Genomic DNA, 13,794 nt, shown 5'->3' with positions numbered 1-13,794 from the left:
ACTATCCTTTATATAGTGATACTAGCCTATATTACAATGATACTACCCTTTATACCATGATACTACCCTATATACAGTGATACTACCCTATATTACTGTGATACTACTCTTTATACAGTGATACTATCCTATATACAGTGATACTACCCTATATACAGTGATACTACTCATTATACAGTGATACTACCCTATATATAGTGATACTGCTCTTTATACAGTTTTACTACCCTATATACAGTGATACTACCCTATATTACAGTGATAATACCCTTTATACAGTGATACTCCCCTATATTACAATGATACTACCCTTTAGACAGTGATACTACCCTATATGCAGTGATACTACCCTATATACAATGATACTACCCAATATACAATGATAGTACTCTTTATATGGTGATACTACCCTATATTACAGTGACACTACCCTTTATACAGTGATAATACCCTATATTACAGTGATACTACCCTTTATACAGTGATACTACCCTATATACAGTGATACTACCCTATATACAATGATACTACCCTTTATTGTAGTAATACTGCCCTTTATACAGTGATACTACCCTATATACAGTGATATTACCTTATATTACAGTGATCCTTCCTATATTACAGTGATACTACCCTTTATACAGTGATACTACCCTATATGCAGTGATACTACCATATGTTACAGCGATACTACCCTACATTACAGTGATACTACCTTATATTCAGTGATGCTTGCCTATATTACAGTGATACTACCCATTATATATTGCTTCTACCCTATATTAGAGTGATACTACCCTATATACAGTGATACTACCCTATATTACAGTGATACTACCCTCTATACAGTGATACTACCCTATATTACAGTGCTACTACCCTTTATATAGTGATTCTACCCTATATTACAGTGATACTACCCTATATACAGTGATACTACCCTATATTATAGTAATTCTACCATATATACAGTGATGCTACTCTTTATACAGTGATAAAACCCAATATACAGTGATACTACCCTATATTACAGTGATAATACCCTATGTACAGTAATACTACTCTTTGTACAGTGATGCTACCCTATATACAGTGATACTACCCTATAGTACAGTGATACTATCCTTTATATAGTGATACTACCCTATATTACAGTGATACTACTCTTTATACAGTGATACTACCCTATTTACAGTGATACTACCCTATATTACAGTGATACTACCCTTTATATAGTGATACTTCCCTATATTATAGTGATACTACCCTTTATATAGTGATACTACCCTATATTACAGTGATACTGCCTTTTATACAGTGATATTACCCTATATACAGTGATGCTACCCTACATTACAGTAATACTACCCTATAAACAGTGATAATATCCTATATTACAGTGATTGTACCCCATATACAGTGATACTACCCTATATACATTGATACTACCCTATATTACAGTGATACTACACTTTATATAGTGATACTACCCTATATTACAGTGATCATACTCTTTATACAGTGATCCTACCCTATATACATTGATACTACCCTATATTACAGTGATACTACCCTATATTACAGTGATACTAACCTTTATATAGTGATACTATCCTATATTACAGTGATACTACTCTTTATACAGTGATACTACCCTATATACAGTGATACTACCCTATATTACAGTGATACTACTCTTTATATAGTGATACATCCCTATATTACAGTGATACTACCCTTTATATAGTGATACTACCCTATATTACAGTGATACTACCCTTTATGCAGTGATACTACCCTATATACAGTGATGCTACCCTATTTTACAGTAATACTACCCTATAAACAGTGATAATACCCTATATTACAGTGATACTACCCTATATACAGTGATACTACCCTATATTACAGTGATACTACCCTATACACAGTGATACTACCCTATATACAGTGATACTACCCTATATTACAGTGATACTACCCAATATACAGTGATAATACCCTATATTACAGTGATACTACCCTATATTCAGTGATAATACCCTATATTACAGTGATGCTACCCTATACACAGTGATACTACCCTATATGCAGTGATACTACCCTATGTTACATTAAGTTGCAGAATTGCTGACACAAATCTAAATTTTTTTGCTCCCTCCCAAATTTCCACACAGACCAGACTGTTCCTTCCACACTCACTGACTCCCCACCCAAACTCAGAGTGTTCCTTCCACTCTCCTTGACCCCTCACACAGAATCTGACTGTTCTTTCCACACTCACTGACCCCCACGCAGACTGTTCATTCTACACTCCCTGACCTCCCCACACACACAGCCTCAGTCTTTTCCTTCCACACTCCCTGACCCCCCACACAAACTTAGACTGTTCCTTCCACACTCAGCCATCCTGTGGGATACAGTAAGCTTACAGCCAGGGAGCTTCATATGGGTTCCTGCCAGAAGAATGAAGACACATTATGTCGAATGTGTCTTCATCAAATGATAAATGTCGAAAACACAAAATGAAGAAGTGGCTTTTAAGCAAATTCTTTCCCCGGGAAAGACCATGTATGCAAGCTTTTAATGAGTCTCATATCATTAATTTATTTATCTCTGTGGTGTAATTAATATCTAAGAAGAACTGTAATTCAGATAATAACCATGGTTTGAACTCTTTAATTTTAGTTATATATATGCTGGAATTCTGGCATTAAAGATTAATGGTTTGTACCCATTTTGAAGTTTTAGTATCAATGAATTATGGTATGAAAAGGGGCAGGGAGTGATTGAAAAATTAATGATTTTAGAGTGTAAGTCATGGGCAGCAAATATTTTATCTATTCTAGTTTGAGTACCAAATCTGTGATCTTGATGGGGAAACAACAAAGATTTATCTTCTTTAAATTTGAAAGTATCTACAAGATGAAATGATTCTACTCACTTGTTTAAAGCTTTTGATACAGCAGATGTATGCAGCGGTCTTTTATTTGTAGTTTTCGAAATATCAAATATACAGTTAAAATCTCTTCCTAATATTAAGTTGCCTTTGTAATTATTGGAAATGAAATCCAAGTGTTTTTAACAGTTCCTGTTCCAATGCCTAGGAACCAGTATAGATTGGCTAGGGTCCATATTCTGTTATTATATTTAACTATTACTAATGCCATAAGGCCTTCTTTATCGTCATACTTATAAATGATTTCTGGGTTAATCACATTTGTTTTACATAAACTTGTTACCCCTTTTGTCTTTGTCTTATAAGTGGATTGCACCAATATCATCTATTCCTTAGGATTCCATTTGTAATTGTCATTTGTTTTGAAATGAGTTTCTTGAAGGAAGCCAATTTGTGCTTTGTTCAGTTTTAAATATTTCAGTAGATTTGATATCTTGCAAGGATTGTTTAAGCCATTGGTATTTAAAGATAATAAAGTTAAATCCATCTTAGTTTATTTAGACTATGTATTTTTTTGTTTTATTGTGACTATTAAACATTTTGCTCTGATAACTATAAAGCATATGTTTGAGTTTTTTAAAGGAAATTATCAGTGTTATACTTTGAGTGTTTACCAATAAAGTAATGTTTTGGTCAGGCATATTAAAAATGTTTTTGTGAAATAACACATTTAAATTAATAAATGTTAACAAAGCTAAGATCCGCACTAGCCATGGAGTGAAAATCATTCCTAATCTGATGGATAAACCTAAATCCATCAGATTATGACTCATACCTTAATAATCCAGATCATCTGAGCTCCATAAACTGAATTATCATATGGAGAATATTTATAATAGGAATAAGCAATATTTATATTATTTTGAACAGATATACTACTATTGTAGATTAGACATAATTCTAATTACAATATAACTGTCTACTTATTGTATAAGGAATTAATATTTACATGAAAGATAGATGACAAGCAATTCAATCATGGTAAAGTAGGATGTATCATATATAAAATCTCAGTAAAATATTATAGCACACAGTTATTTAACATAATCACCCTTATTGATGAAGTCTTTCAAAACGTATTACTTAATAAAATAGATGGTAATAATATTTATACCTAATGTTTATAATACAATGTATTTTACTGAATATATCAGAGGTTATATTTCATTGTTTGCCAGCATTTAAGTAATCACTTTGTTGCTAACTTACATAAAGCATCAAGTTTGTTTTATGTGAACATTGACGAAAGTTAGTGCATTTTAAGTATCAGTGCATCCCTCCCCCCCATTTCCTACACATAAGGATTTTCATATCTGTCATTTCTTATTGTAAAATGAGTGAAATTATAGGTTAAAAACAACAAATTCACTTATTGTGATTAATGACTACAAGTTCCCTTTCCATATTCATAAATTGCATTTTATGGCATACACTGAAATTTTTTAGATTTAAATGGCAACATTCTATTTTGTATAATCAGCAAATGTTAAACTGAGTGCCTGTTGTCAATTTAATACTATTTGTTCAGAATGTGATTGTTACATTCTGTGACATTCCTAGTTCAGGCTTCTATTAATTCCCTTGAACAGCTTTGTCAGTTTGATGTCATGTATAAAACATTAGTTACCTTGGTAACTGCTTAAGTATTATATATGGTCAAGATGGGTTACAAAAACCACAATTCAAATTAAAGGAATTACATGACTTGTTATGCATATTTACTTATATAAGAAAATCATGCTTCCCCTTGATGTTCAATATAGTGTATGTCATTTATGACAAGTTAAGACAGTAGAGTTATTATACACAAGCCCATGTTATTAAATCCTGTCTTTAATATCTAAATTCAGCAGACTGCTTCATCTTATATGACAATTATATATTTTATGTCTAGATTTACTAAAGTCATACATTACATAAGTATTGTGTGTGTTTTTTGACTGTTGCTTAGTTATTTGAGTGACCACAAGCTGTAATGCTTGTCTTATTATTAGCTCATTCCAAGTATGTTTATACAGTCCATAGACTTTAAATTATGAGACCCTTCTAGTTTCTTATCTGTTATAAGTATATTCCCATCCTTACATACACACATATCAGTACTTCAAGCATGGGCAACAATGCCCATCCAGTTTTGCCAGAATACCATTCATTAGTTCATGTGGTGTGTTTCCAGGCTGTTCTTAAAATATCCAAACCAATATTTGTCCTCTTTCATTTTACCAGCCTGCTCCATTCAGTGGTCATTCTGCTAGTGAACCACTCAACACACCTTCCATTCCCACAGATATTTCCACAAATGAAATCTGATGACTCTCTAGCACTTCCTGGCAACTCCAAACACCCCTAGAATCAGCTATCCCCATATGCCCAACACATTGAGCAAGCTCACCTCCCAGACCACTGCAAAGGGTACTGTACAAGACCAAGTGCTCTTAGTCTTTCAGAATAACTCAAACTTCCACTCTTATGTAAGTCCTTAATTTTGACCAAAATACATTTTAAATATAAAATTTCGCTTATTATTTATTCATTTATTTTTAATCAAGAATCAACTTGAGCTAAACGAAGTGTTGGGAGACTATCAATATGTGTACATGTAGTTTAAAACAGCCCTTTTATGATATACTTTTTTTTAAACCAAAAGCTTCATTGCCGAGAATCATCTCTGAGGCTCTTCAGAGCCATTAAACATTATTGTCACGCTGTCTCCATTACCATAGCAACCTGGGAGCATCTGTTTCTGTTAGTGTGCCTGTGTACTGCATACCAAAGGCTCACGATGCACCTGAAGCAAAGCTTCACTTCACTGCAACTTCAAGCCTAAATTTCCTCCCTTTCAGCGAGTCAGCAGCCAGGAAAAGAACAGAGAGCAAACAGATTAAAAAAAAAAACTCACAACAAGCCACCACAACAAGAGATAACACATTCTTCCAGCCTTCCCACCTCTCACTCAGCAGATGCATAAACAAACTATTCTCTGCCAATATATCCCAAATCACAGTTTTATCCACCCCTTTCTTCTGGACCCAGGCTAAAACACCAAATGTCTCTTCCTAATACACAAGCATCAGTAAACCTCAATCACAAGCCACAATCCACAGCTTCCTGGAGATGAAAACAGCAACATACAACAGCTGCCAGACACAGCTGCATCCACACACACTATGTCAGGCTTAATCAAACATCTCTCGAAGATATGATACCTGCCATAATTGATATTAACTATGTTTAGACAGAATAATAATGACATTTGTACTAGCTGCCAGACACAGCTGCATCCACGCGCACCATATCAGGATTGATCAAACAGCACTCGAAGCTGTGATACCTGCCATAATTGATATTAACTATGTTTAGACAAAAATAATAACATTTGTACTAGCTGCCAGACACAGCTGCATCCACGCATACCATATCAGGATTGATCAAACAGCACTCGTAGCTGTGATACCTGCCTAAATTGATATAACTATGTTTAGACAGAATAATAATGACATTTGTACTTGCTGCCAGACATAGCTGCATCTACACACACCATATCAGGATTGATCAAACAGCACTCGAAGCTGTGATACCTGCCATAATTGATATTAACTATGTTTAGACAGAATAATAATGACATTTGTACTAGTTGCCAGACAAAGCTGCATCCACACACACCATGCCAGGCTTAATCAAACAGCACTCGTAGCTTTGATGCCTGCCATTATTGATATTAACTATGTTTATGCAGAATAATAATGACATTTGTACTAGCTGCCATACATGGCTGCATCCATGCACGCCGTATCAGGATTGATCAAACAGCACTCATAGCTGTGATACCTGCCATAATTGATATTAAGTATATTTAGACAGAATAATGATGACATTTGTACTAAGAGCTTGCTACTATTATTTAGCCAAGATATACATGACATTTTTAAATCATACTTTAACCGAAGAAGGCATTAATCTCCATGATAACATTTTTTTTCAAAACACTGTATTGTTACTGCTATTATATATGATGTTAATTTGTTACATTTGAGTCTGAACTCTGATTAACGGTACCTTGTTGAATTAGTTAATTAATTACTTAAATTATTATAAGTAAAAACAATGAAAAATGAACAAGATAAGTATTCATTTAGTTCAAGTACAGGAATAGAAACTTCTATATTTGTATTATATGTTGCTTTGTTTGGCTTATATATAATGTAAATAGTAACCCATCTTGACCTACCTTTGTTTGTTAATAATTACTGGACTCTGAACATTCTGAATAAATCATTACTGTTTCTCAGTTGTTTAAGAAACCCTCCTTTTTAAATAAAAACAGATGACAAGTGATGTACCATATCAGCTGATACTTTGAGAGATGTAGTTGTATGAGTTATTTTTTGGGACAGCTATCTTGAAATCAGTTTTTTGTTTCTTCTTTCTAGCATCAGTCAAAGGATTTGTTTCTTTTATTCTTTTAAGAGTAGGGGCAATCCATTTCATTCCTTCTGGGATAGGCACTATGTTGTTGTTTTTGATGAATACAGTAGCTTCTTCTAAGTCATTAAAAGTTCTCATCTCATTGGCAAAAATAATTTTTATCTTGGCTGGAAAGGCCAGCTGTGCTTTAATGTTATTTTGTTTCAACATTTTTATTATTGGCTAGACTTTTTTTCATTTGTTTTAGTATTCTGGAAGAATAATCATTGTCAGGCCTTATCAGGCTTTGATTGTATTTTAAGGATGATTTTCTCCAAGCAGATTTTAATATTAGTTCCTTGTCCAGAAATGAAATAAATTTTATAACCATGAATCTAGGTGGAGTATTTGTTGAGTTAGAAGCAGGTTTCCTCAGTGCTTTGTCCACTCATTCAATCCCAAATGAAAGTCCCTCTTTCAAGTCTAAAAATTCAGGAATCCAGGTTGTTAAGAATGAGATAATGTCTTCTCCTTCAGTGTTTTCAGGCAGACCAAAGATCCTTATGTTGTTTCTTCTTTCCCTGTTTTCTAAGTCAACTATTTTGTTAAGCAGCCATGTATTCTGTTTAAGCAAAAATTCTTTTCAGAATTCTCCCTCTCTGAGTCTCCCTTCAATGTCATTTAGAGAAGTCTCTATATTGGTGATTTTTGTATGGTGTTACTGTAAAAGTTCCTTAAGAGTATCAGTCTGGTTTTGAGAATTTAATTTGAGGTTTTCTAAGTCATTTTTAAAGCCACCCATCTTCAAAGATAGTTCCTGTAAGGTAGATGTCATCAACTGCAGTTCTTTTTTCAAAGCAGCATCTGGATGAGAATTCCTTGAGTTGTTCATATTCAGTGACTCAATATATCTCCAAGTTACTTGGGTAAATGTTTGTATATCTCCACCAAAATTGATATTTATATAGTTTAGTAGTTTATCTATAGATTTCTGATGTTTTAAAATTGAAAATAATACAATGTTCCTATATTATTATACAAGTTTATGGAGCTCTCAAACTTCACTGCTCTCAGTTGGCCATCTAGGCTCTGTCCCTGGCCCATTTATTCTGATAGGTATAAATAAGGCATTCCCCAAGCTGGATGAAAGACCTATGTTCCATTCACTCTGATAGGTATGAACTAGGCATCCCTAAGTTAGACGAGAACCCTGTGACCAATTAATTCTTATGAGCATGAAACAGGTATCCCTAGGCAAGCCAAAGGTCTACAAGCCATTCATTCAGACTGATATGAGACCGGCATCCCCAGACCCAGGTTAGAGCTCTGTGGCACTTTCATTCAAATGGGTATTACCCAGACACCCCTAAGCTAGATGAGACCCTTATGGCCCATTCATTCTGATGGGTATGAGCCAGGCATCCCTAGGCTCGCTGGTTCTACACTGTGTCATACCCCTCCTGTATTAGAGTACCACCATCCAGGGTGGCTCTCAGAGCTCTACTCCTGCTGCCTGCCACAGGGAACATACCACAATATGCCCCTCCCCCCGCATGTACATGCACAGAGGCAAGTGCTTATACTTGGTGTCACCAAAGAGAGAGCCAGGGCCATCTCTGTCCCCCCAAGTATGAGTGAGTCAGAAGTGGACAATCACTTCCACCCCCCTCAGCCAGTTTCATCAGGTGCCCAAACCACAAACTGAGCCCGTCACCTGGGCTGTTTCATGGCTTTATCTTTGTACATCACAGAAGCTGGTTAGGCTGAAATATTTGTAATTCATTTTTATTTATGGTGTGTACACTGCATCAGAATATCCTCTTTCAGCCATAACCCTTGCATATGGTGTGTAAAAATACAGTGCAGCAATGAAAAGAGAATTGTAAAAAAATAAGGCAGGTGCAAAACAAAGTAAGCAGGTTTGCAAAACAAATGCCAGCTATAGGTACAGACAGTTTAGTTCAGTTCTTGTGTATCATTTTGCCAGGCCATTGATCTGGATCTAAACCTTAAATGTTGTTGAAAAAGTGTCTAATGTCTCTGTAAGGCTAACCTCATTGCAAAGATGGGTGAGCAAATGGGTATGAGCTGACAAAAAGTGGGTGCACAATACATTATAAGTGGAACTTTGGTCCATACTCTGAACTCTCTTCCTGACAAGGCCTTGATGAATTATTCACGAAAAAAGTGAGGTACTAAGTGAATGAGTTTGAAGAAGAGTTTATTATATTTTGTGTATAAAGTCTGGCTTTTGTGTAAAGTTTGATGCTTTGAAAGTAAATGGGGTGTGGGAACGTGTTTTCTGAACACTGTATGCATTGTTTAAGGCTTAACAGAATTGGTGCATAAATGGTCAGATTTTGATGAAGCTTGCAGTATACAGGATGTAGAATGACCTTAAGGACAGCTGGCAACATGTTGGCCTTTTAAGGTGTGGCACAGTGGTGCTCACATTTGGGGACACGTGGCAAAAATCTGCAGAGCCTATTCAGTGCCAGCTGTAAACTGCTGCATCTAAAGGATGAGTGAGTGAGTGAGTTATTCCAAAGTGGATTATATCTCTTTGTTATGTATTTACAGACTTGATTGCATGTTGTAAGTGGTCCGTTTAGCTTTGTTGGCACTTTGTCAAGATGTACTGTAAGTGCTGGATCTGATTCAAGTAAGAAACTAAGATACCTGAACTGCCTGACAGTAGTTGGGAAGGGTGACATCTAATGAGGATGGTACTTTGAAGACTGACTAGAGTTCCCAAAAGCATGGCTTCGTTAAGTTTAGACCAAAACTCTTAAATTAAATGTTAATTCTGTTTAAATTGATTGACAATGAATTGGTGATAGTGAGCATGATTGCTGATCAGATGACCATGTGACTGGCATCAAAAATAACTAGAATGGGAGATTTTAAAAGTAGTGAATAGAAATGGCCTAACCCACATAACCTTGAGAAACACCCATGCCCAATTGTTCTAATCTATAGAGAGAATTTAGTCTGTTTTTTTTTTCTTGCTGGGAAGATTTATTTTGCAGCCAGGTGAGAAGGGTGGAAGTTGTTCCATCTCTAAGTAGTTCATTGAGAAGTTTGGGATTTTGGCCAGAATCCAAGCTTTGGACAAGTCAGTAAAGACACCCACTGTTAACATGCCTCTTATTATCAGATTGTTGGCATAAGGGTGCTACATATGCTTCAGAAACCATGATGGTTTCTGCTGCAGAGATGATAACTATTTAGGAATGCTGAGAGTTTAAAAACTGCAGCCTCTTGTGTGTCTCAGAAGAGAGCAGTAAGAGGCTGCCACTCTTTCCATGTTGCTTCGTCATATGCCAACCTACACTCAACCACCCATCAGGTATTCTTACAATGGTAACATGTCTGAATTACCTGCTGCAAAACTCAATATTTATTTCCAGTCCTGTGGTCAGCAAAGTTCTCTTAAAATACCAAGATTTCATTTTAGCAAGCTGGGGTGACTACACTGTACAGTCAAAAATGCAGTATTGCTTTCATTGCTTATACGTCACAAGTAATGTATTCCTTAGTGGTTTTATTTTAATTTTGGGTATTTCCCAAGAATGCTGTTAGATACCTCCCAGGGTATGTGTATGCAAGTCAGATGTCATTGCTGAAGTGTGATTTTAAATTAACTATAACTGTATCTCTTCCCGCTATTCTTACAAGACTTAGACGAGAAATACTCTCCATCGCAAAATATATTTATTATGAAATAAAGTTTTTTCAGTAATTATTCACTTTTTTGTATTTTTGTATTTTATGTGTTAACCTGGCAAGTCATCTTTTTTTCTCTGATGTTTATAACCTCAATCCTAACCACAAGGGCAAGTGTAATTATGGATATTGTATTGTACGTAGTCAGCAGGCATATCTTTGAGACTGAGCAGGAAACCAAAGCAGCCACAAACGCCAGTGCAGATACTGGAAGAGCATGCATGAACTGTTGAATTCTTGTGAAATGTGTAGTTATTAGGCAGCAGTCAGGCATCATGTGACATGTTATGGCCAGAAAGGTTTGAGTATGGCATGACCAATCTCGTGTATGACAGAAGTACAATTTGCATTCATGTTCTAATTGTAAAACACAAGAGTATATGCAGTGAAAACTGTACAATGCATTTTCTAATCATATCGTTTCCATATTAGGCTCACAGGACATCAGATGGATTCGACTCTGTTCCACTGAAACCATCATCACAGGGGATAACAGACATGGACCTTTAAAAGTCTTATATGATTACAGGACTACATTTCGCAAAGTGGCCTTCTCTGCAGTATTTATAGATTTGTGGAACAACAGTCCCTTGGATTATTTAAATCTGTCACCACAGCTGTATTATTTTTACAAGTTTGTTTTCAGGTGGCCTTATACAGCAACCGTACTTAATGTTAAACCCATTATCAACGAATGCCGAATGTGGGAAAAGTGTGTGTGTGTGTGTGTGTGTGTGTGTGTGTGTGTGTGTGTGTGTGTGCGTGTGTGCGTGTGTGTGTGTGTGTAAATGTCTCTTTGTGTGGTCGTGTATAAGAATGTATGTGCATATTTTGTGTGTGTGTGTGTGTGTGTGTGTGTGTGTGTGTGTGTGTGTGTGTGTGTGTGTGTGTGTGTGTATGTCTCTCTTTGTGTGGTCGTGTATAAGAATGTATGTGCATATTTCGTGTGTGTGTGGGGGGGTGTGTGTCTGTGTGTGTGTGCATATTTCGTGTGTGTGTGTGGTGTGTGTGTGTGTGTGTGTGTGTGTGTGTGTGTGGGTGTGTGTGTCTGTGTGTGTGCATATTTGTGTGTGTGTGTGTGTGTGTGTGTGTGTGTGTGTGTGTGTAAATGTCTCTTTGTGTGGTCGTGTATAAGAAAGTATATGCATATTTTGTGTGTGTGTGTGTGTGTGTGTGTGTGTGTGTGTGTGTGTGTGTGTGTGTGTTTTGATTGCTATATGTTGTGTCCTGCTGCCAAAGGAGGTGGAATTGCATTTGAGCCAATGTTTACCTGACACAAAGCATCAGATCTACCTGTAATGACAATGACATACAAGTTCTGCATTTAAACTGCATATTAAAAATAACTTTACAAATTAATAGTGAATTTGTTACCACCTACCTACTGTACCTTTTTTATAAAAGAAAAATTTGTATTACAAGGGTTTCTTTTAGGTTGTATTTATCTTACCTTAATAAAATACACATTTTCATTTTAAGTGTGGCCATTTTAATTATATGGTTCATAAGAAAAAGAAATGGTATATGCTGACTGAGCAATTCACCAAGAACACCGTGACAGAGCTGCACTGATATTTAGATGTTGCACTGCAGCAGAAAGTAAAAACCTCAAAAACCCATACACCAGTGACCTATGCTGCTGGGGAGCTGGGTACAGAGGGTGGGAGGGAGTGGGTGACTGACACTGGCCTGCCTACTCTGGGGATGGAACTAGTCTAGTTGTGCGCAGAGCTTAAGGAGCTGCAGCAGAAGGAAGGGAGAAACATAACTAACTGTGCCAGCTGTGCTTGTATGGTAATCTTCTCCTAGTGTGGCAGTGTAATTTCTAACTGTGTCAGCTGTGCTTGTATGTTAACCTTCTGTGAGTGTGGCAGTGTGCTTGCTAACAGCATAAGATGTGCTTGTATGTTAACCTTCTCAGTGTGGCAGTGTAATTGCTAACTATGTCAGCTGTGCTTGTATGTTAACCTTCTCTGAGTGTGGCAGTGTGCTTGCTAACTGTATAAGCTGTGCTTGTATGTTAACCTTCTCTGAGTGTGGCAGTGTGCTTGCTAACTGTGTCAGTTGTGCTTGTATGTTAACCTTCTCTGAGTGTGGCAGTGTGCTTGCTAACTGTATAAGCTGTGCTTGTATGTTAACCTTCTCTGAGTGTGGCAGTGTGCTTGCTAACTGTGTCAGTTGTGCTTGTATGTTAACCTTCTCTGAGTGTGGCAGTGTGCTTGCTAACTGTATAAGCTGTGCTTGTATATTAACCTTCTCTGAGTGTGGCAGTGTGCTTGCTAACTGTGTAAGCTGTGCTTGTATGGTAACCTTCTCCAAGTGTGGCAGTGTGCTTGCTAACTGTGTCAGTTGTGCTTGTATGTTAACCTTCTCTGAGTGTGGCAGTGTGCTTGCTAACTGTATAAGCTGTGCTTGTATGTTAACCTTCTCTGAGTGTGGCAGTGTGCTTGCTAACTGTGTAATCTCTGCTTATATGGTAACCTTCTCCAAGTGTGGCAATGTGCTTGCTAACTGTGTAAGCTGTGCTTGTATGGTAACCTTCTCTGAGAGTGGCAGTGTGCTTGCTAACTAGAACCTTCTCTGAGCATGACATTGTGCTTGCTAACTGTGTAAGCTGTGCTTGTATGGTAACCTTCTCTGAGTGTGACATTGTGCTTGCTAACTATGTAAGCTGTGCTTGTATGGTAACCTTCTCTGAGCGTGAC

General features: G+C 36.6%; 1 protein-coding gene across 1 annotated transcript in view; it reads left to right on the top strand.

Moving 5' to 3' along the window:
- Positions 1-12,071, top strand: part of ELAPOR1 (endosome-lysosome associated apoptosis and autophagy regulator 1) — an 885,667-nt gene extending 873,596 nt beyond the window's left edge. Inside the window, exon 22 of the mRNA XM_044076128.1 lies at positions 11,522-12,071. Within this exon, the coding sequence (XP_043932063.1) occupies positions 11,522-11,599 (78 nt within the window). The 3' untranslated portion in view covers positions 11,600-12,071. The remainder of the gene's footprint in view (positions 1-11,521) is intronic.
- Positions 12,072-13,794: the final 1,723 nt, after the last annotated feature.

The sequence above is a fragment of the Protopterus annectens genome, chromosome 7.part0 (genome assembly GCF_019279795.1).
Source record: "Protopterus annectens isolate FY-2018-M chromosome 7.part0, PAN1.0, whole genome shotgun sequence".
Classification (NCBI taxonomy): Eukaryota; Metazoa; Chordata; order Ceratodontiformes; family Protopteridae; genus Protopterus; species Protopterus annectens.
Note: the sequence above shows the minus strand (reverse complement) of the source record. Positions and strands in the feature narration are given on the sequence as shown.